General features: G+C 45.5%; 1 protein-coding gene across 2 annotated transcripts in view; it reads right to left on the minus strand.

Annotated features, from left to right (window-relative positions):
* Positions 1 to 19559, minus strand: part of LOC108920063 (glycogen synthase kinase-3 beta) — a 45589-nt gene that overhangs the window by 11148 nt on the left and 14882 nt on the right. For both annotated transcript variants that reach the window (XM_029257863.1, XM_029257862.1), the window contains exons 2-3: positions 12008 to 12201; positions 7314 to 7397 (exon numbers count right to left, since the gene is read on the minus strand). In XM_029257863.1, coding sequence (XP_029113696.1) covers positions 7314 to 7397; positions 12008 to 12201 — 278 coding nt within the window. The remainder of the gene's footprint in view (positions 1 to 7313; positions 7398 to 12007; positions 12202 to 19559) is intronic.

Raw genomic sequence — 19559 nt, forward strand, 5'->3', positions numbered from 1 at the left:
GCAATCCACGAGACTCGGGGCCAAAAATATCTTCCCGCACTAATGTGAATCTGCACACGTGGGGGCATGGAACAGAGAGGTGACATGCAACTGTGCATCGGGCGTTCTGGCCACCCCGGGTCTTGCGTATCGACAAGACAGGACACTTAGGCGATCGCACCATACCAGCAGGCCACTGAATATCTGTGAACCAGTGAGGTCACACCCTTATTGGGACACATGCTCACGTGCGCCCTCCACAGGCCAGGAAAAAAAGGGCTTTTCAGAGTGACCATTCCCACACCCGCCCTGCCATCTCCCAACTTGCTAGGAGACGGACGAAGACATTTTTCACAATCCAGTGACGAAAGGAGGACTGATGAAACGATAGAGCCGACTGTGGGTTCCCTAAAGCCAGTTTCTAAATCTGTGGACACGCCACACACACGTCACACACACTGAACAAACCACAGGTAGGAGACAAATACAGAATAAATACTGTTTGCCACAAAACTGCACCACGGAGAAGAACCACTTGCCTGACAACTAACGTATATTAATATCTTTATGAGCAATGACACACCTGTGAAGAATTTTGTTTTCTCCCGAGGACTAGAAAGACCGACCTGGAGAAGTCCAACTCATTTACATAAGCATTTATGCCCCTCCACACCCCACCACCTTCAAAGGCAGAGACTGACACCTTAGCGGCTTTTTTTTTTTTTTCCCCTTCTTTCTCAAATAATCATCTCTACTTGGGCTCTTTTTTTGGCCACACTGCCCAGTGGGGGTGAGCTACTGGCTCTCATTGACAGGAGCAGCTAAGTCCCTCCTGACACAGTTGAGGTTCTAAAAATAGCTTGCTAATGATGATTCACCCTTCCGCCTCACTACGGCAACGGCAGTCCCTCGGTTGAGGCAGGCGATCGCGGCGAACCCATTGGCTGCCGAGCGGCGCTCGGCTGATGGCGCAGGCCGCCGATTGGCTCGTGCATGGGAGGGGGCGGGGCTATGCCCGGGGGAGCTGAGCTCCGTCTGCGAAGCACCCGTCTGTGCGGTGCATCTTCCCTCTCTGCTACTCTGTGACAGGGCTGGAGTCACGTTAGTTTAAAAGGTTTGAGAAACGAATCACAGCGGCACAGGGCCAGGGAATGTACCGTCGCTGCCTAAGCATCACTGGACCCTGCAGTGGACCTGGACTCATCCCCCGGATACACTGGACACAACACGTTTCATACCTGTGGTGGACATTTTCACTGGCTGGACTAGATGCACCTTGCAACTTCAATTTCCTCACCCTGGGTTGTGTTACAGCTGATTAAAAACACTTGGGCTTTGCTTATTTGCCATCTTGAATTTTACAACAAAGTGGGGGGGGGGGGGGGGGACCCTTGCCAGATCCCTGTTCCACGCTTAAATGTTTGCACAACCTAGCAATATGACTACTCAACTATTGGCAAAATTCCTGTTTTTTTTAAAAACCAAAGGGAGTGCCAATTAGTAAAACACAATATTTTACTTAAGTTAAATCCAAGAACAAATATGAAGTTACCAGGGTTGAAAAACAGACCGAAGAACCCCATCTATCTTAATGTTTAGATGACCATCACCTATTAAAAAAACTTTAAAAAAAAAAAAACACACACTCCTGGATTTTTACTAGTAAGAGCTGAATAAGAGCCAACGACACTCATTGTCCAAACAAGTTAAAAATTAATCTTTACAAAATGTGTAATTCCTGATGAGACAAGAGAACACAACATTGTTCACATAATGAAAATGGCAGCCATGAACACTGGTGTTTCCGTATTATACGGGGTAAGAAACTTCAGGTACGCCCGTGGCCAAGAAATAAACTCGACTGCAAGAAAAGGAGAGCACCGCCTACACTGGCCACGAAGGAAACGGCTCTGCTCCAGCACAAGACATATGCATGCATACATACACACAAACAGATGCCTGAACCACAAATATCCCGTCCATCATTCGTATTAACCATGCACAGCATTGCATTTGGATCTTCAACTCATTTTCCAACATCTTCAAGTGTGCATGAGCCAGGCTTCAAATAAGACACTTCTGGAGGTGTCGGGGAAGAACAGCGTTTATCTTCAAACGCTGTACAATGGTAAACTCTGCCCTCCCAAATTGTGGGTCTGATGCTCCAAAACTCAGGCTCCCTCCCTCCCTCAACTTTGACTCCAAGAACTTAAGACAAATCCTGATACACACAAATCATCAGTAAAACTGGGACAGCTGGTAGTGTAGTGTTTAGAACTGCTGCCTTTGGACTCATCCCAGCAGTAGCACCCTTGAGCGAGGTACAGCTGTATAAATTAAATGAAATGAAATAATTTGAAGTCATCTCAACATTGTCACTCAAGAAGATCATCAATTAAATGAATAAATGTAAAACCTGTTTACTTTCCAGGCAGGTGGTGTGTCAGTGTCGCCGCACGGTAGTCCCTGAACAGAAAGAACCGCCTGAAATATCACGTAACGTGTGCGTCTCTGGCTTCCGCACGTGCGCACTAACCCTCGCAGTGACATGTCGGCATCATCCATCATCCAAAATAACCTTCACGTGCAGCGGATGCTGTCTAACAAAGTGACTGCCCTGCAAAGTGACTACACCTTTCACTGGTGCACTGGACAACTGGCCTCTCGCCGCGCTCGTGCCTCTGCTGATGCGGCAGCTCGTGCTGCACTCTGCTTTACTGCAAAGCAGCACTTTTCCTTGTGCCAGGGTCTCCACTCTTGGGAACAACCTCGAAGTAGTAGACCCTGCCAGCGCTCAGTAATGGGGATTCAGCCCTGTCAACACTTTCCGTTTGCAGCACAATGCAAACTGGTGCCTGCACATCTATGACCTGTGGCATCAGAAAGCACACAGACCACTACTTACCACAAGCACAAGGTGAGAGGGGAGCCCCCTTCAGTGCCATCCTCAAAATGTCCCTAGCATGTCCTTGCATGTATAACCAGAGCCAAAAAGCTGACAAGACCTCTGTGGAACCATCAGTGGTACCTGAGCCCCTTTCACAGCCTCACCACCTGAGACTCGTGTATTGGCGCAGACGGGACAGAGGTGGACAGCTGGACTGCTCCCGACTCGCCCCAGTTCCTCACTGAAACCCCAATCATGATGAACGATGGATGAACAAGTTAGGTGGAATCTGCACTGAGAAATACAAGTTATACAGAATAAAAAATAAAACTAAACTAAAACTAAAATCTACTGCATGTGATTGTACTACATGTTCCTTTTCTCTGGCCAACTGTAAAAACAAAAGGGGAAAAAAAAATCAATGTAGAATTTAAAGGTCTGGTTAATGAAAAGCATATAATTGATCAATGGATACTAAAATGGAGTTTGAGGCTAGCCCACACAAGTTCGTATGAAGGCGACGAGAGCCCAGAACGAACCTAAATTGTCCCATCTCATAATAAGACACCAATGGGTCCCCATGTAGCATAAAGACAGCTTTGAAGTCTTCAGGGAAAGAATAGTAAGAAATCCCACACCCCATATAGAACAACGCTGCTTCGGACACAGCTGCGCATTATAACTGAGACGAGGTAATAGCCAGACAAAAGTAAGACAGAAGAGCCTTAAACCGGTATATAAAATACACGCATCCAGAGCAACACAAACCATATGAAACAGTTTAAACTGAAAGTAGCACTAATTGATCAAACTGTAAAAAGGACAAAATGTTCGTGCCCGTAAGGTATAAATGTACACGATCATGTTTGGATCAATCCTTTACACAGCTACTCCTGCAACGTAACGTAGATGTTTATATGTATTCCCCCCCCCCAAAAAAAACACAACACTACTAGGAAGGTAATTAGGAATCAGCGATATTTTGGTAAAGTTTTTTATGCAGCTACTTGTGGGATGAACATCGGTGTATATGGTGAAGGAAACCACTTAAGAATCATGCGTCTGCACCAAAATCTCTCTCTTCCTGCTAATGTAAAGCACACGTTGTACTTTCTATGAGATGTACGGTGCTTTGGAGAAAATAGTCTGCTAAATGAATACATGTGAACGAAAGAGAAATTCACTCCACTCAACTTTATTCAGATGTTATTTGATTGTGAATGTAGAAAATACATGTACGAAACGCTAGTAACATGGATATCCCTTGATTTATTTTCCACTGCATTCCAACACAAGTGAAGCTTATTCTATTAGCAGAAGGACAAGAATGTGTTTCACACACAGCACAAAGTCTATCTTTCAGTTGAAAGAAAAAACACAAAAGTCCCCAGAACATGCCCCTGAGGTCAGCTGGAGAGCCAGGAAGCAGGAAGCAGACATGACCTCACTGCAACGCTGCCCCACCCCACCTTCCCCACTGGCTTCAGAAGCAGGGTCACGTTCCCTTCCATCTCCAGTGTCCCAGCAAGTATTTGTGAGTCACTGTGCCCACCACATAGTGCCAGGCTCTGCACCCAAGCTGGGCCATCAAGGGCCAGCTGCGTCACCCGCCCCCATTCGGCAGGCAACGTCACCCGCCTGCTTGTTTGTCTTCTGATAGCGGCCGCCTGAGATTGGTACCAGGCGCCTTGCAGACCCACACAAAACCCAAATCGATTAGCAGGAGCAATCAGAGCAACATTATTACCCCTGAAGGGCAGATGTAGCATTTATATATAGTCTCCATATTCACATCTAACATGTTCTGTGGGGAAAAAAGGGGGGGAAAAAAAAAAAAAAAAAAACCCTTCCCATTCATGCTTTGATTGAAACAAAGCATGACACGTTACTGAATAACTGCAGGAGCTTCATTCAGATTAAGACACACCAGCGTGAGAGTGAATCTTCAGGGTGAAAAGTTGGAGCCAAGGCTTACGCTGCTGTGTCAGACGAGAGCTGGATAAAAATAGCTGAAGCTGCGGTCTGGACATGTGAATGACGGGGGCTATCAGATCGGGCAGTGTGGGAGCGACGCTATAGCAAGGCCAAGGCCGTCATGACACGTTCCCCAGAAAAGACCCTCAGCCGGAGCAACCTGCACCAAGCTTTGCTGCTGTGGCATATGTAGTGCAGATCCTGATAATGACATGGCAGAGGGCAACTCGCTGACAAACAGCCTCCCATAATTCAAGGTAAGAATATTTAGTCAATGAAATTGCCAACAGCCCGCAGTGACCTCTGACTTCACAGGTAAGTAAAGCTCCTAATGAACAGTTTGACCAGGTCAAGAAAACAGTGTTGTGAAGCAAGAGAGGTGACTTGCAAAACACTAACAATGTGGAAAGCTTTGTGGTTTCATGGATTTGCAGGCTCAGGTGGGCAACTCAGACCACCAGCACAGGAGTAATGACAGCTGGAAAAGGCTGTAAAACATTACGTGATGCAAACAATCAACCATGTGTGTATTAAATGGATTTTTAACTGGGTCATAAACGTATTAAACTTATCTAGCCGATGCTTTTCTCCAAAGCAACATACAGTGTTAAGCTACCGACAGTTATTTACCCATTTATACAAATAAAGCTAAGTACTTTGGCTCAAGGGTTCAGCAGTTGGAGGTGGAATTTAAACATACAACCTTTGGGTCCAACAGCAGCAGCTCTAACCACTACACTACTAGCTGTGCCAAATTATTGTTGGGTCCAACAGATACACAACACAGATAGATGAATGCCAAGATAGAGGCTCCCTGTCAAGTTAAATATCCAATTTTTGCCTATCTATACTTAAAAGGCTCGGGATCTCATTACGTACCCTGTCCCCAATAGCTGGGAACATAAGAGGCCTCGCCAACCAGAGCCAGAATCCTAGAGACTGCTGGCTCTATAACTCCGCAGCCTCACAGCTCCTGAGATGTGGGTTCAGATGTAGCTGTCTGTACTGAGTTTACATGTTCTCCCTGTTTGTGTGAATTTCCTCCCAAGGGCCAAAGACGCATGGAAGGCGGCAATGGCAATACACTTATGAGACCCTGAAAACCACAAGTGGTGGTTACCGAGAGTCATCTTTTGACTCACTGGCACTTACATTTATTCATTTAACAGACGCTTTTCTCCAAAGTGACGTACATCTCAGAGACCTACCTACCCCTACCTATAATGCCGCTCCCAAGAAGTGGATCAAGACCGCTGTACCAGTTGGAGTTACTGAGCCACTTGTCCTGATCTAAAGCAAACTGGACTCCTACCAAATTAACAAATATAAGCTGTGCTGTTGACTAACAAATATGTGCTGTTCTGCCAGTGTCAGTTTCACATGCACCAAATGTATTGTGTTTTACCAATCTGACAAGACTGGCTATGTACTCTATGCTTCCCTTGAGTAAAATGCACAAATGGGTAATGGCAAATACTTGCATTTTCACCCAAGTGTTTTCCTCTGGTTCGCTGATCAGCCAAGTGTTTAAGCCCTTTCAAAGCAACAAACAAGAAGAGCAGCACACAGGCACATGATTCCAAGTTCACTGCTGAAATCCCAATCAGCAGTGACACACAGCAGTGAAAGAGCCCACGAGTCACAGTGCCTGAAAGAGTCTTATGATCTCTGCTCGTGACTCCTGACTTGTTCCCATATGGAACCTTTTGCCACGGAAGCGAACCAAAGCTGTGCATATGGAAAACATTGTGGTTGACTAGCGGGGTCTGCAGGAAGTCTAGGCCGGCCTGGGTGGGAAGAAGCGGTGTGGGACAGGAATCTACCCCAATCCTGCGTTAACACACTAGCAAAGTTTGCCAATGGAAAAACCAGAAATGGGTCAACAGGGAAACCCCAGTTTTAACACCATAACGTCGGACCAGGACTATGATACTGACATAAGAGCTGAAACTCAGTTATGCATTGTGCAATTGCTTTCTGTAAAATTGAACAATCAAAAATTATTTCAGCACTTCATCTGAAGCTCCAAGAAGGTATCCATCCCAAGGAACATTCTGCTTAAAGAAAAGGAAAAAAAAAAAAAAATCCAACTACAGGTCAAGCTGAATAAAGCCATATATAGACAGATACCTTACTTATTGTGAGGGGAAGCTGCACAGGGCTACAGCAGCAAACACACAAGAGTGACAGAAAGGTCACCGGAGTAACAGGAAAAACAGAATAAATCAGTTAGGGATGGGGGGTGGCTAGCTTGCAATCAATAAATAAATGAATAAATTAGGGGACGTAGTAAAGCCTGTTCACAGGTGAACAGAATTCAATGAAATTGGGTGTTTCTCATCTTGTCTTCGGTTGCTGGGGTTTTCATAAATACTTTGACCGGAAGCACAGTGAAAGAGGAGGGCAGGCAGAGGACTAGATGTTAGCAGGTCCTTCTCTCTCCTGGGAACCTGGTTCTTGGCCCTGGACTCACCTTGTCTCCACTGGAGTAGAAGAAATACCGCAAGCGCACAATGTTGCAGTGGTCCAGTTTCCTCATGATCTGGAGTTCACGGTTCTGCAAGAGATGGGGGGGGGGGGGGGGGGAGAAGGAGGAAGGGAAGAGGCAGTGAGAACAGGGGTCTCGGCGCCAGAACTTTGCACACAGGACCCTGCACATGAATTCTTCCACCCAGATACTGCACAGATGCCACAGTTCTAACGCTGAGCTCCAGGCTGTACACAACTCCACACACCCAGTCTCAGAATACCACCCATCCATGTTTTTCCACTTAAAACACTGCAGCACATGAGCTATGGGGATGGAAATTTAAGTTCTCCTCACGGCAGGAGGGGGAGGATATGTGCACATGTTTATTTTCCCTCCAAGCAATTCAAGCGATGTGTAAACCTTTAACAAACCATTACATTTCCTTATCCTTTTAAGCTGCACCGTATCACTCTATTTCTCCACTCTACAAATATCGTGCCGTCAAAGGCCAAGAAGTTTGATATCTTACTTTACAGAACACATGACCTGAATAATCACTTCAGCAAACAGATCTAAACAGATACGCACTTAGCTGAATTACAGAAAAAAAAAAAATTTTTTACATGTAACTGGAACTGCAAGTGAGCGAGGTTCCCAGTCCAAAGACATGCAGGGAATCACAGGTGTTGTATAAGAACCTGAGATCAGTAGGCTGCTCTCTGAAACCCGCCTCCAGGCATTCTGTCCACCCCATACCACTGGCACTAATTAAAACCATGTTTTTTCTTCTTCTTCTTGCCCCTCGAAACACATCTTTAGACATGCTTTGAGTGTTTGTGAAGCCATTAGAAGTAACTGGTTTAAAAACACATGGAAACAAAGAGAAAGTCAAAAGATAGGATTATGAAAAGTGACATTAATCTGGGCACATTTGGTCGTGTTGCCGTCTCCAATTACCCACTCGCGGAAGCAAAAATGAGGGGGAAATTATTTAAATGCAGCTCATGATCTTCACTGACGTATGAGCTGGCGCTAAGGTATTACTCGTAGGACCACACTGTTAGAACCTGAGTCTGTCCAAAAGAAATGTCCTTTTCTGGCAGTTTACCTCCAGCTGAGGTGATGTGTGAACACTGGGACTTATACCTTGTGCGGCCGTGGTTAGGGCATCCTGGAGCTGCGATACTGATGTCTCCGCAAGAGTTTGGGGAGACTGGAGACAGATCTGGAAAGAAACCCCTCATCATTACAGCTCAGGCATCCGTGGTCACTGAAGCTGTCCCAGTGCGAGGGAAATCAATAGATAAATGAGCGGAACGAGGGCAGAAACTACGGCTTAGCAACTAATGGCTGCACTTTCCCTGCCTAGTTATCTGTGGAATTTACACTGACATGGTGGTCCGCAAATGAGACCGTCCAACTAGCGTTCCAGTCATCTGACGAGAAGGCAGAGTGATAATGGGTCACATACACACACTTTCCTGTTTTTATATGTTCCATATGGACTTCTCAACTTTTGAAACAGCGTACTCTTTGCAAACCAGCACTCAGTGGTAAAAGACAGACCGATGTTCTACATCAGAGTATTTAGTCAGAAGGACTGAATGGGGTCTGTTGAGCATCTCTGCACGCAGTCGAGCCATGGCTGAGTCCAGGCTGGTTGAAGGCGTTCCAGAGTTCCCAGAGTTCACAGTGACATCAGCCAGTGTGGTTTCCTCTGGCCGAGTCTTGCACATGGCAGGACCTGCCAGCTAGAAAGGGTGAGGCCCTTGGCAGGGGATCTTCTGTAATGTAATATGGGAGCCTTCACTGCAACCCTACAGACTTCATGCAGTGATGACAGACTGTTCAAAGTTGGCCCTTACACCTAGAGTATGACATTGAGGAAAAGCGCTGCTTGAAAACAGTGACAAAAGCCACACTTTGGTGCGGCTACAGACGCACGTAGATAGTGGTAGAGGTCAAACCAAAAGGTCCAGCCAACAGACAGTCACCAAGGAGGAACAGGAAGAGGTCATTAAATCATAGACAGACCACCGTGCCAGGGTATTGAACTGCTATCCACAGCTGACTGTCATGACAGAACATCTCTAATGAACATGACAAATGCCGGAAGAGGAACTGGAATATATGGGAAGGACATTTCTAGAGTTCAACAAAAAGCATAAATTATTTTGGCCACATAGTTCCACCTCTGAGCCTGATTTCTTCTTTTGAAGAGGGGAAGGTGCGTGCGCGTGTGTGTACGCTTGAATGTGTCTGCTTTGTCCAAAGCAAAGATTAAGTAGGGTGGGGAAAGTAACATCTCCATTTGTCTGCATCTCATTCAAACGGCAGGTTCATGTTTTTCACAATATATTACTGCATGTTGCAATTACTACACATATACAATAAACACAAACACACGCTTGTGAGTTCATTGCCAGTTTCGATACGTACAGGCAATTACACATCCTTTGGTGCAGTACTCCTATATGACACTTGAAGTTGCACATGCGTCAAATGGCTAAGACAGCTGGACAAACTGCTCGGCAAAGAGAAGACATGGATACGCGTGTGTGCGTAACACACACACACACACACACACACACACACACACACGTTCAACTGTAGCCAAAGCTGAAAGGAGAGCTGCTTTCCTTGAAGAAAAAGAAAAAAAAACATAGTATTTGTACACACAATAAATGCAAGAACCCATCCAATGCGTTTTGATTCAAATTTACACCAAAAAGACACTATTTCACCGTAAGACTTTCTTCCAATTCTGTCACACGCTCATCTGAAAAGAACCTGGTCACGCATGAATCTCACCAAAATGACAACTAGAGACACAGACACATTTTGCAGTAACAACAGCTGCAAACAGGCGCCGCGGCTCAGAACCGGTATCGCGTCACGAGCCGATTCAGGAGAAGCACAGACATGCTGTGGCGCTGAGGAAGGGGCTTTGACTTCACTGGTCAGCGAACAGGCGTTTCGCAACGAGGACACTTTCTTGGAACATCCGTACCTGGAAGTCGCTTTGAGAAAACCATCTGCTAAATGAAGCAACATAAATAACACTTATGTGTTTTCTATGGCTTCTTAGAAAACACGCTCATACAACTTTCGAACAATTAAAAAAAAAAAAAAAAAAAAAAAAAAAAAAAATTTGGAAATACAACCTGTACTTAAAAATTCCAAAGGGAAATCTACCTTCATAGACTAAAGCCTGTGATACCTGCATTAACGTTGACCAAAGAAACAACGATCTGCATACTAAGTGAGGAGCAGCCCTGCTGTGACCTTCACCCAGATTGCGACTTGCCACTGTGATCTTGAGAACAGACAGCCCATGTAGAATGCAGGGAATTCCTGCATGCCAGAGGTCTTGCAGCTCCAACCAGGCGGAGCACTTAAGCACCCGGACAGCTGGCACCAGAGGACGTTGTAAAATCAGCACGTACGGTGTCCCTGCTGAGCTGCTCTCTGCATTCCTCTTCATATGCTAATTCTCCAGCACCACAGGTGGTAACAGCGACAGGATACGAAGAGAGACATCAGATAGGGTGGGATATTCATTCACTCGTGTACGGAACAGGAGGCGTCACGCGTGCTCCTCACCCGGAGCGTCAACAACGAAGCCCTGGCACTTCTCAGACAGCTGCTCACTGCAGATTCGCCCTCACGCCTCCTCGCGTATGAAACGATGTAGAGAGGTGGGTGCATCAACCTGTTTCAGTGACTCGAAAACTACTCGCCAAAATATCACCACCTTGCAGGGAACTCGCTAAATTCAGACATCAACACTATCGCAAGGCTACGGTGGTACAAGCTCTGGTGCCGTTACAAGGCACTTTAACCACAGAGGTAGAGGGGGGTCAGATGTCCCACGATGGCAAAACAACTGTGGTACCATTTGGGTTTGCTGCTGGATAGCAGAACACACCCCAAAGAGGACACTGCCACTAGCTCCATATCACACCTGCTGCGAAACACCCAAGCCCCCCACAGTCCCGTGCCAAAGCATGTCAAATTATCAAGCACCCTGTTGAATACTGGAGGAAGGGGGGGTGGGGAGCGGAGACAGTTCTACCCAACACAGCACCAACTGTAAACTTGTGACTGGCAAGTCACTGTCAATTAAACAAATGAAACACACACACATGCTGTCAGTTAAGACGCATGCTCTAGGGGCAAAACAGGAAATACCACAAAAGAAAGGTACACAACACACACAAAAACTCCAGGAGGGGACACTTCTTTTTTTTAACCACATTCAAGTGAAAGTGCATCCAGCTGTTTGGGGACGATATAAAGAAAACCTAGTAAAAGGGAGAAAACGCTACAAATCGGGAGTACAAATTCAGTTACACTTTGTTGCAAACCCAAAACACTTTACATTGGGCAGGGCACAAGAATATTCTTTTTTCACTTCCTTACATTATCTTTACTTGAATTCTTACAAACAACTAAGAACCCTGCACTGTCAACATCTTACTGACCGCAGCCAAAAGGCTATAAATGGAACAAGCAGGAAGCAGTCATGTCTTAGGGAAACTGTCCCTTTATTAACGTTTAAGCTTTCTCATGGAAAATGACTTAAAGTCAAGGCAATCCAGCAAAAACACCCCTTCCCAATTAAAGCACTCCCCAGTGTTATGAGGGCGACACAGTCCTTTGTGCAAGCACATGGTGACAGACATCATTAGTCTCACCTTGAACCTCTTGTCCTGCAGCACCTTCTTGATGGCCACCAGCTCGCCCGAGTCGCAAAGCTTGGCCTGGTAGACCACGCCGAATGACCCATTGCCGATCACCTTGGTGTCCGTGTAGCTGACCTCTTGCGGCCGGTCAGGCCCCTGACCCGGCGTCGCCACGACGGTGGTCACCTTACTGCCGTCCTTGTCTCCTGGAAAACAGTGCAAGGAAGAAAAAGAAAGGTGTGACAGGCGACCAGCAGAGAAAGTCAGAGAAAAGACAGGAAGCATAGTGAGAGAATGGCAGCCTGGAGAGTGTTATTACGAAGCCCAATACCTCATTTCAAGTAATGACTGCACAAGTGAGACTGTTCAGAGCGAGGAACTCAGAAAAACAGGAGAGAAAACAAATAAATAAATAAAATAATTTGCACCAACACGCACCCTAGACCTCAGCTAGGCCATGCCCCTAGTTGTTAGCGCTGAAAACCCAGCTCTGTTGAGACTCAGTAAAAGTATGGGAAATCGTTGGAGTTACTCAAGGATACATCACAGTGCTATAAGTCCTGGCACTCCAGTGAAGGCTGACCAGCTTGAAGAATTAAGACATTTGTCTTACAGAAGTTAAAAGGCAATATGCTGCCAATGGTGGGATAATCTTGCAGGATGCACCCTAAAGTCTGGCTTCACAATTTGTGTGTAGCAGGAAGGCTTTAACTGGATTGGAAAGCCTAGGAGCGTACATCTTTAAACACACTGGAATCCATCTTTCAACAGTACGCTATGGGCTGGGAGAAGGATATGTGGGCAGTTTCTGGGCTCTGCAGCACCTGTGAGGACAGTCCCTGAATAAAAATGACAGTGGAGGACTAAAATTACATTCAATCACTTAGTAGAAGTTTCTCACGAGCAATGCAAAACATTTACATCACGCCTCCGGCCAAGGTGTCACACAGTTCTAGATACACTACATTAAACTTACCTACAAATCGCATCCATTTATAGAACAATGTAAAACACACTACGGGAAATTCATATCCCCCACTCCACCTGACACGTGCCTCTTGACACTTTTCTCCAAAGCAGCTTACACTCTAAAGCTACTTAGAATGATTCACCCATTTGCACAACTGGGTAATTTTTACTGGAGCCACTTTACATTAGGTACGTTGCACAAAGGCACTAACAGCAAGAAGTGGGATTTCAACTTGTGACCCTCAGACCCAAAGGCAGCAGCATGTAACTACCATGCTACCTGCTGCCCTTCTCACCGAAATAGTTCCTGCATAGTGGTCAAGAAAACTGGCACAAATAGTGAAATTTGTTGAAACTTGACAGCATAGTGAAACACTGATGACCAGGGTGGCCTGGAGCTGTACAGATGTGATTAAACATTCTTAGAAAACTATTCCTTCAAGAAAAAAAAAAAAAAAAGAAAAGAAAAAACCCTTTTCTTCCTGCTTCGTCATTATGCACAACGATGACCCGAGGAGCTCTTTTCTGCATATCTTTTCTTGCTGCATTAGGAGGATCTCCGCAAGTCTTGCGTCTCCCCCTCGAAGCATCACCCTTGCCAACTTGAGGGGGGCGAACAGACGGACGCCTCCTCCGATGCGCATGCTGAGAGCCACCTGTTTCTTTTTCACTCTGCGGGCTACACTTCATAGAGAAAGGTGCAATGCTTGGAGGGCACTTTACCAATCCCACCCACAGCACTGCAGGAACCCAGGAAACCGCAACTGTCACTGTAACAACAGGGGGGGAACCACAGCCTTCACCCATCCAAGGGACCAATTTCTGTCCCACGGATCTGCTGTAAAAAAAAACTAAAGTGAAACCACACTGCACACAGGATCATAGCTATACTTCTGCTGCATGGCAGGAGGGCTAAGGTCCTGTTGGAAGGTCCCCGGCGTGTTACCAGCCCTGCTTCTCCACAACCACAGAGCTCTGTGGACCACTGGCCCGGGGGGGGGGGGGGGGGGGGCTGAGCTGAGGGAGTGCCTGAAACACAGAGCTCTTCAAGAGACATCATAGCCATTGAGAGCAAACATTGATCGCTGGAAAACTAGAGAGCTCCAGGATCTGCATTAATCACATTTGCCTCCGCATGTGCTAAAGTTTAGAGACGTAGCAGAAATAACAAAATTACACTTTTAAAATGCTCAATGATCAAGTAAAACGGGTTATATTTCACAAGAGTAAATCCCCTGAGCAATTAGACTCTCCTGGACGTGAGCAATATAATATTATATATATATATATATATATATATATAAATAAAATATACACACACCAGACATATACTAATCAAGTTTCTAGTCTTAAAACACGATTAAGGCATAGCCAGGGTCTTATGCGCTCTGCGTGGGCTAAACCCTCAGGTGAACACAGCATAAGACGTGAGAAAATGAGCAACCAGAATAAACTGTTTGACACCAACCCTTACGATCATTTCACACAGTACCAAGTTAGAACTCAATTACACACACCAGATGAATACGGATGTAGAGGCGGCTTACTTTTACACTGCTCTTATTCAACTGGTTATGAAGAGCGACTTAGCCCGAATCATTCCCTACTTACGTGACCTAGTCTTCATATGGTTATACCACTGATCATATCGCAAAAGAAATTAATATTGCAAAAAAACTACAAGACAGCAGCATGTTTCATTTCACCTACAGCACATACAGTGGCTGTTGTTATGTAAGCATTATGGTGAAAGAAAGCTTTTTTTCCAGTGTGGTCATCTGCTCATACGACACTTTTCTGATGCACAGGAACAAGGAATTTAACCTTGGCCCAACTGACTGATAATTTACTAGAGAGGCCATGCATTTCCCAGCATAAATCACTTACTCCAGTCACGCAACTGAGTTATAAAGAGAAAGGATCGAAACAAAACTCTGCCATATTTGAATGCACATAACCTGTCACAAAGCCTTAATCTTTGGGAAGGCTGCACTTTGAGGGAAATCAAGCAAGGTAAATCAAGGTTTGTTTAAAAAAAAACAATAATAATATCAAAAGCCTGGCTGAAAAAGAAGTCTCCTTGTAGCGCTGCAGCATTATTCTTATTCATATGCTAATAGGAGAGGAGATGCCGAATGGTACCTTTTTACTCAGGAATCTGTTAATGGTTACAAGCAGCAGTAAAGCTATTGATTGACCTTCCACTAATGGGAAAGGACCCCCTTTCCACCTGCTTTTATCCAGAATCCAGCTACGGGTCATAAGTAACATGTATCAGGATGTGACACCACGGCCTCAGACTAGACTGGAAGTGATCTAAAGAAGTGAGTCACTGCAATGATACTCATAAGAGTTTTGGAGCAAAACACTACAGATGTATAGCAAATGCCATGCGCAATTCCCAAAGATTCTCGGCGATATTAACCTCGAGTTAACGCTCTCAGGTACGAAGCACAACCCAAAGGTGGGGAGCCACTGAGACTACTAGATGCAAGCAGTATTTAAAAGCAATTAAAAGCCGTTTTGCAGGAAATGGTCCTCCCAGAGCCATTTTACATCATCTTGAGTCCGAACATATGGAGAAAACATGCTTTACTTGTCAATGTGAACCCCATCATCATCATCTCCTCCTACAGCTTCCTACTATCAGCTTCACTAGTGTGTGGCTGTTTCCTTGGCCTCAAGCTTTTGTTCACACACTTGTGTATAGAAGTTATTAAACTTTAAAGTACTTCATACTTTATCAATACCTAACATTAGTGCTTAATAAGCCTGTCATTTGCTGAAGATTGCTGTAGCTTGCGAGAAGCCAAAAATCCCCCGTTTTTTTTGTGCCACTGTTAAAAACATGCCTATTGGAAGGTGATCTGGTGCTGAACTGCGGATACTGACCAGCGCTTATGTATCACACCTTCATTAGAACCCTTGGAATATGCGTTTGGGATGTTCCCGCTCCTTCCGTTTGGTCGCCTATGCTTTTCAAACTGATGGTCACCAGATTACGGTCGTCTTTCACGTGTCGTGGTGGTGGTAAATATTCAGTTTTAAAGACGTTAACAAGCTTTCTTACCAAAGGCAGAAAGACCTTAAAAGTCTATCGAAATGCTGGCCGAAATGTGCCGGTGTCCTCCGATCCTCTGTGCAACTCACAACGGAACGGTGACTTCTCAGCTTACCCTACAGAAACGGAGCTCAAGCAGGTACAACAGCGGGAGACCTCCACACACGCAAGGTCCTCAGGCTCACTCACATGGACACTGACTGTCCACACTCAAAATACAGGGTGCTCTCAAGTCTGAAACATCCACAGGCTCACAAACAGCAAAGCGTGTCACTTCACCATGCCAGGTATCTCCGACGCTCTCTCTCACACCCCGATCCTAACAGCCTTAACTGCACGAGGACTCCGGAGCACTGTTACCACAACAGGAAAAGGATAATGAAAAATATTTGCAGAAAGGGAAATGTGTTTGCTCATTTATTTATTGGAAAATAAGATTAGTAGGTCAGGGCAGAAGGCAGCAATGAAAAGCAACAGAAATACTTGAAAGGTTACATCAAAAACATAATGCAGAAGCCTAAGAGTCATCAATTCTTACATTTTCAAAAAGTATGAGCAGGCAGAGGGCAGCGGATGTGGAGAAGAGGTCACCGGCAGCCTCTGGCACAAAGCCCCAAGCGAGCAGCGTACTGCAGTGTGCACATGCATTCCCGAGGTAAGAGCTGCATCGATCCTACTGGCCTGCGTACTGCTGCAGTGTGAGCGAGACGGAGCGACGGCAGGGCTGCAGCGGGCCAGTTCTTATAAAAACGTACGGTTTTATGTAAATGATTCATTCAGTTACACCTGGTTTCAATCCGTTAAGGATCCATTTATTTTTGGAGTACGCAAACTAAAAGCGTAACTCGAACAACACGTTTCCCTACCTGCTGTGCCGCGAGATGCAGCACTTTTAAAACGGATTTTTTTTTTTTAAAAAAAAAAAAAAAAAAAGTTTGATGCATATAGCACAGAAGAGAAGAGACACAAATGTTAATTGCATTTATCAGTAACTTTAACCTGCGGACTTCTCTGGAAATGAAAGCCCTGCACGTGGCCCAGCTGCGCGCTGACTCAATGCTTCCTCCCTGGATGGCGAGGCCAGGGCACAGAGGTGGGGAAAATGCCCCTTAGGGTCCACAGGTGCCCGTGTCAATCCCCAATGAAACGTGAACGAGTAAGATCCTCTGCGTGCAGCAGCAAGACGACATTACTCACAGCATTCCGATTTAATCCTGCTCTATAAATAAAAACCTTATTCTGCGCTCCTCTCTCTGCGAGCCTCCCACACCTATTGCCTCATGCAGGATGCGGCACTGCATTGTGCCGATACGATGGTTAATTAAAGCCGGCCCACACAGGAGCGGAGCGCAGCCCTGCCGGTGGAACGCCAACCGATAACACCGGATGGGAAGTCGCACCCGCGACCAGGCCTCTGGCACTGCGGGGGCAGAGGGTTTCAGGTTCAGATCCCCAGCGAACTGCTGCCTTCATTGTCATCAGCCACATCCTTAGCCTGGAAGCAGAATCTATCCTGTGGTAGGCGGATATGGTGTGGAATCGAAATGCCTTCGCAAACATACTCTGGGGCCTCATAGATGAAATCTGAGTGAGCCTAACTTTCCAGCTCTCAGCCCTCAGGTTGTGTGCAAGCATATTCTTCTACTCCTCCAAATCGCTCACATCTAGCCATTACTCGAGACCATCAAGTCCATTTTTGTGCTTCTCACATTTACTCGTTTAGCTGATGCTTTTCTCCAAAGCGACTTACAATGATAAGTAACCTAGAATTATTTACCCATTTATACAGCTGGGTAACTTTACTGGAGCAATTTTAGGATAAGGACCTTGCTCAAGGGCACTGTACCCAGAGGCGGGATTCGAACATGCGACTTTCGGTTTCTGGGCACCAAAACTCTAAATTTACATCCACAGACCTTGCCAATGCCAAATGTAAAAGTATTCATATTAGCTCTGATGTAATGGCAAAGTAACCTGCACGCACTCTGGAATAACTCAAGACTGTGCGAATTTCAGATTTTGGAGAAATCTAGACAATCTTCTGCTTCATCCCGAGAGCAGAAAACTCCCAATACCTATCCCATCACGGAGAAATCCACGTATCCGGACTTGAACGCCCATGTAAAGACACGATGGCGGCGAGGAACACGGTGCAGAAAAACCTGTTTCCGACATGCAATCACAGCCATGGCTCCCTTCGAAAAGCAACCCTAACACAGCTAACTACATTCAATTTCGCTGCCAAACACCACAACAAACCATTTATAAGGTGGAATTAAAGATCAAAAACAATTATGGAATCCATCCACAAACAAGGAAGAGCATTATGCTTGGGCGATCAATTCAAATCAGGGACGTGACACTACAAAGGACTCAGCTTCTCCGTTCATTAACAGTGGCTGGAACACACAAAGGCATCAAACAGAACGCTTCTGTTTACACTACGCTTCCCAACTGGATGCACATTACAGCAGACACAAAAGGAGAGAGGCAGAGCAAATGGCCAATCAAAGAAACCGTCTCCAAAAAAAATGCCTTTTTATCTTCTGCCTCTCAATTCCTCTCCATTATGCATGAACACAATTAAGTTCATGTTAAAACTATAGACACTAAAAACTCTCGCACACACAAATGCACCCATAATCCATAGCTAGAGGTAACCATTTCTCAGTGGTTATTACCGTCAGAATCTTGGATGACTTTTTTTTCTTTTCTGAATTCCTCTAAGATGTATCCCTAACCCTTTTTTTGACCATATCAATAAAGCACTTTGAGATGCCATGTAAACAGGGCACTAAGAGGGCTTAATGCTTCATGAGTGGTACTTTTTGTCTAAAAGGTTCGGGTTAAACCCTTGGTGGAAGATGTCAGCTAGACCTTTAGGAAACATACCTGGAATTATTTAGAAAATTCACACTATAAGCAACGAACAGAAACGAGAAACGTTTGCTATGCACACATGAATGTACAAATCATTTAAATATTCACGAGTCCACTCGATGCAAGACAAGTTCGTGGACATAGAAGGCACAACTGTAAAAATTAAATGCTTTGTAATGCAGTACACAGGTTTAAAAACGTAGAAGCGCTTCCACTGAGCTAACCTTAAGGACATGTTAAGCGAGTTCAGATTGGAACAGCAGTGTTGCACAGCTACAGGTGCCATCACACATTAACTTGCTTTCTGCTGCCAGCTGACAGAAGCACTTTGATCCATATTACACAACGCACCGGTTTCCCGTTCCCCGGGCTCGCTGCCCCCACTATTTCCGTCCCTGGAAGCTCACATCCTTCCAGCAGGGTTCATTTTGTGAGCAACGCAGGAGGACGTAGAGGAGACGGAGGACGCAGACACTGGACACATACCCAGATGGCTGTGGATGTTGCTCATGACTACATAGCCCTTACAAACTGTTTCACTCAAGACTAGTGCTCTTCAGGTAGATGACGTTACCAATGACTTAAGATTGCGAAATTAATGCTGATGTTGCACTTCCAGCCTTGGCCGAACCACTTTTCAAGCCGCACGCTGTC

This window comes from Scleropages formosus, chromosome 14 (genome assembly GCF_900964775.1).
Source record: "Scleropages formosus chromosome 14, fSclFor1.1, whole genome shotgun sequence".
NCBI classification, from domain to species: domain Eukaryota; kingdom Metazoa; phylum Chordata; class Actinopteri; order Osteoglossiformes; family Osteoglossidae; genus Scleropages; species Scleropages formosus.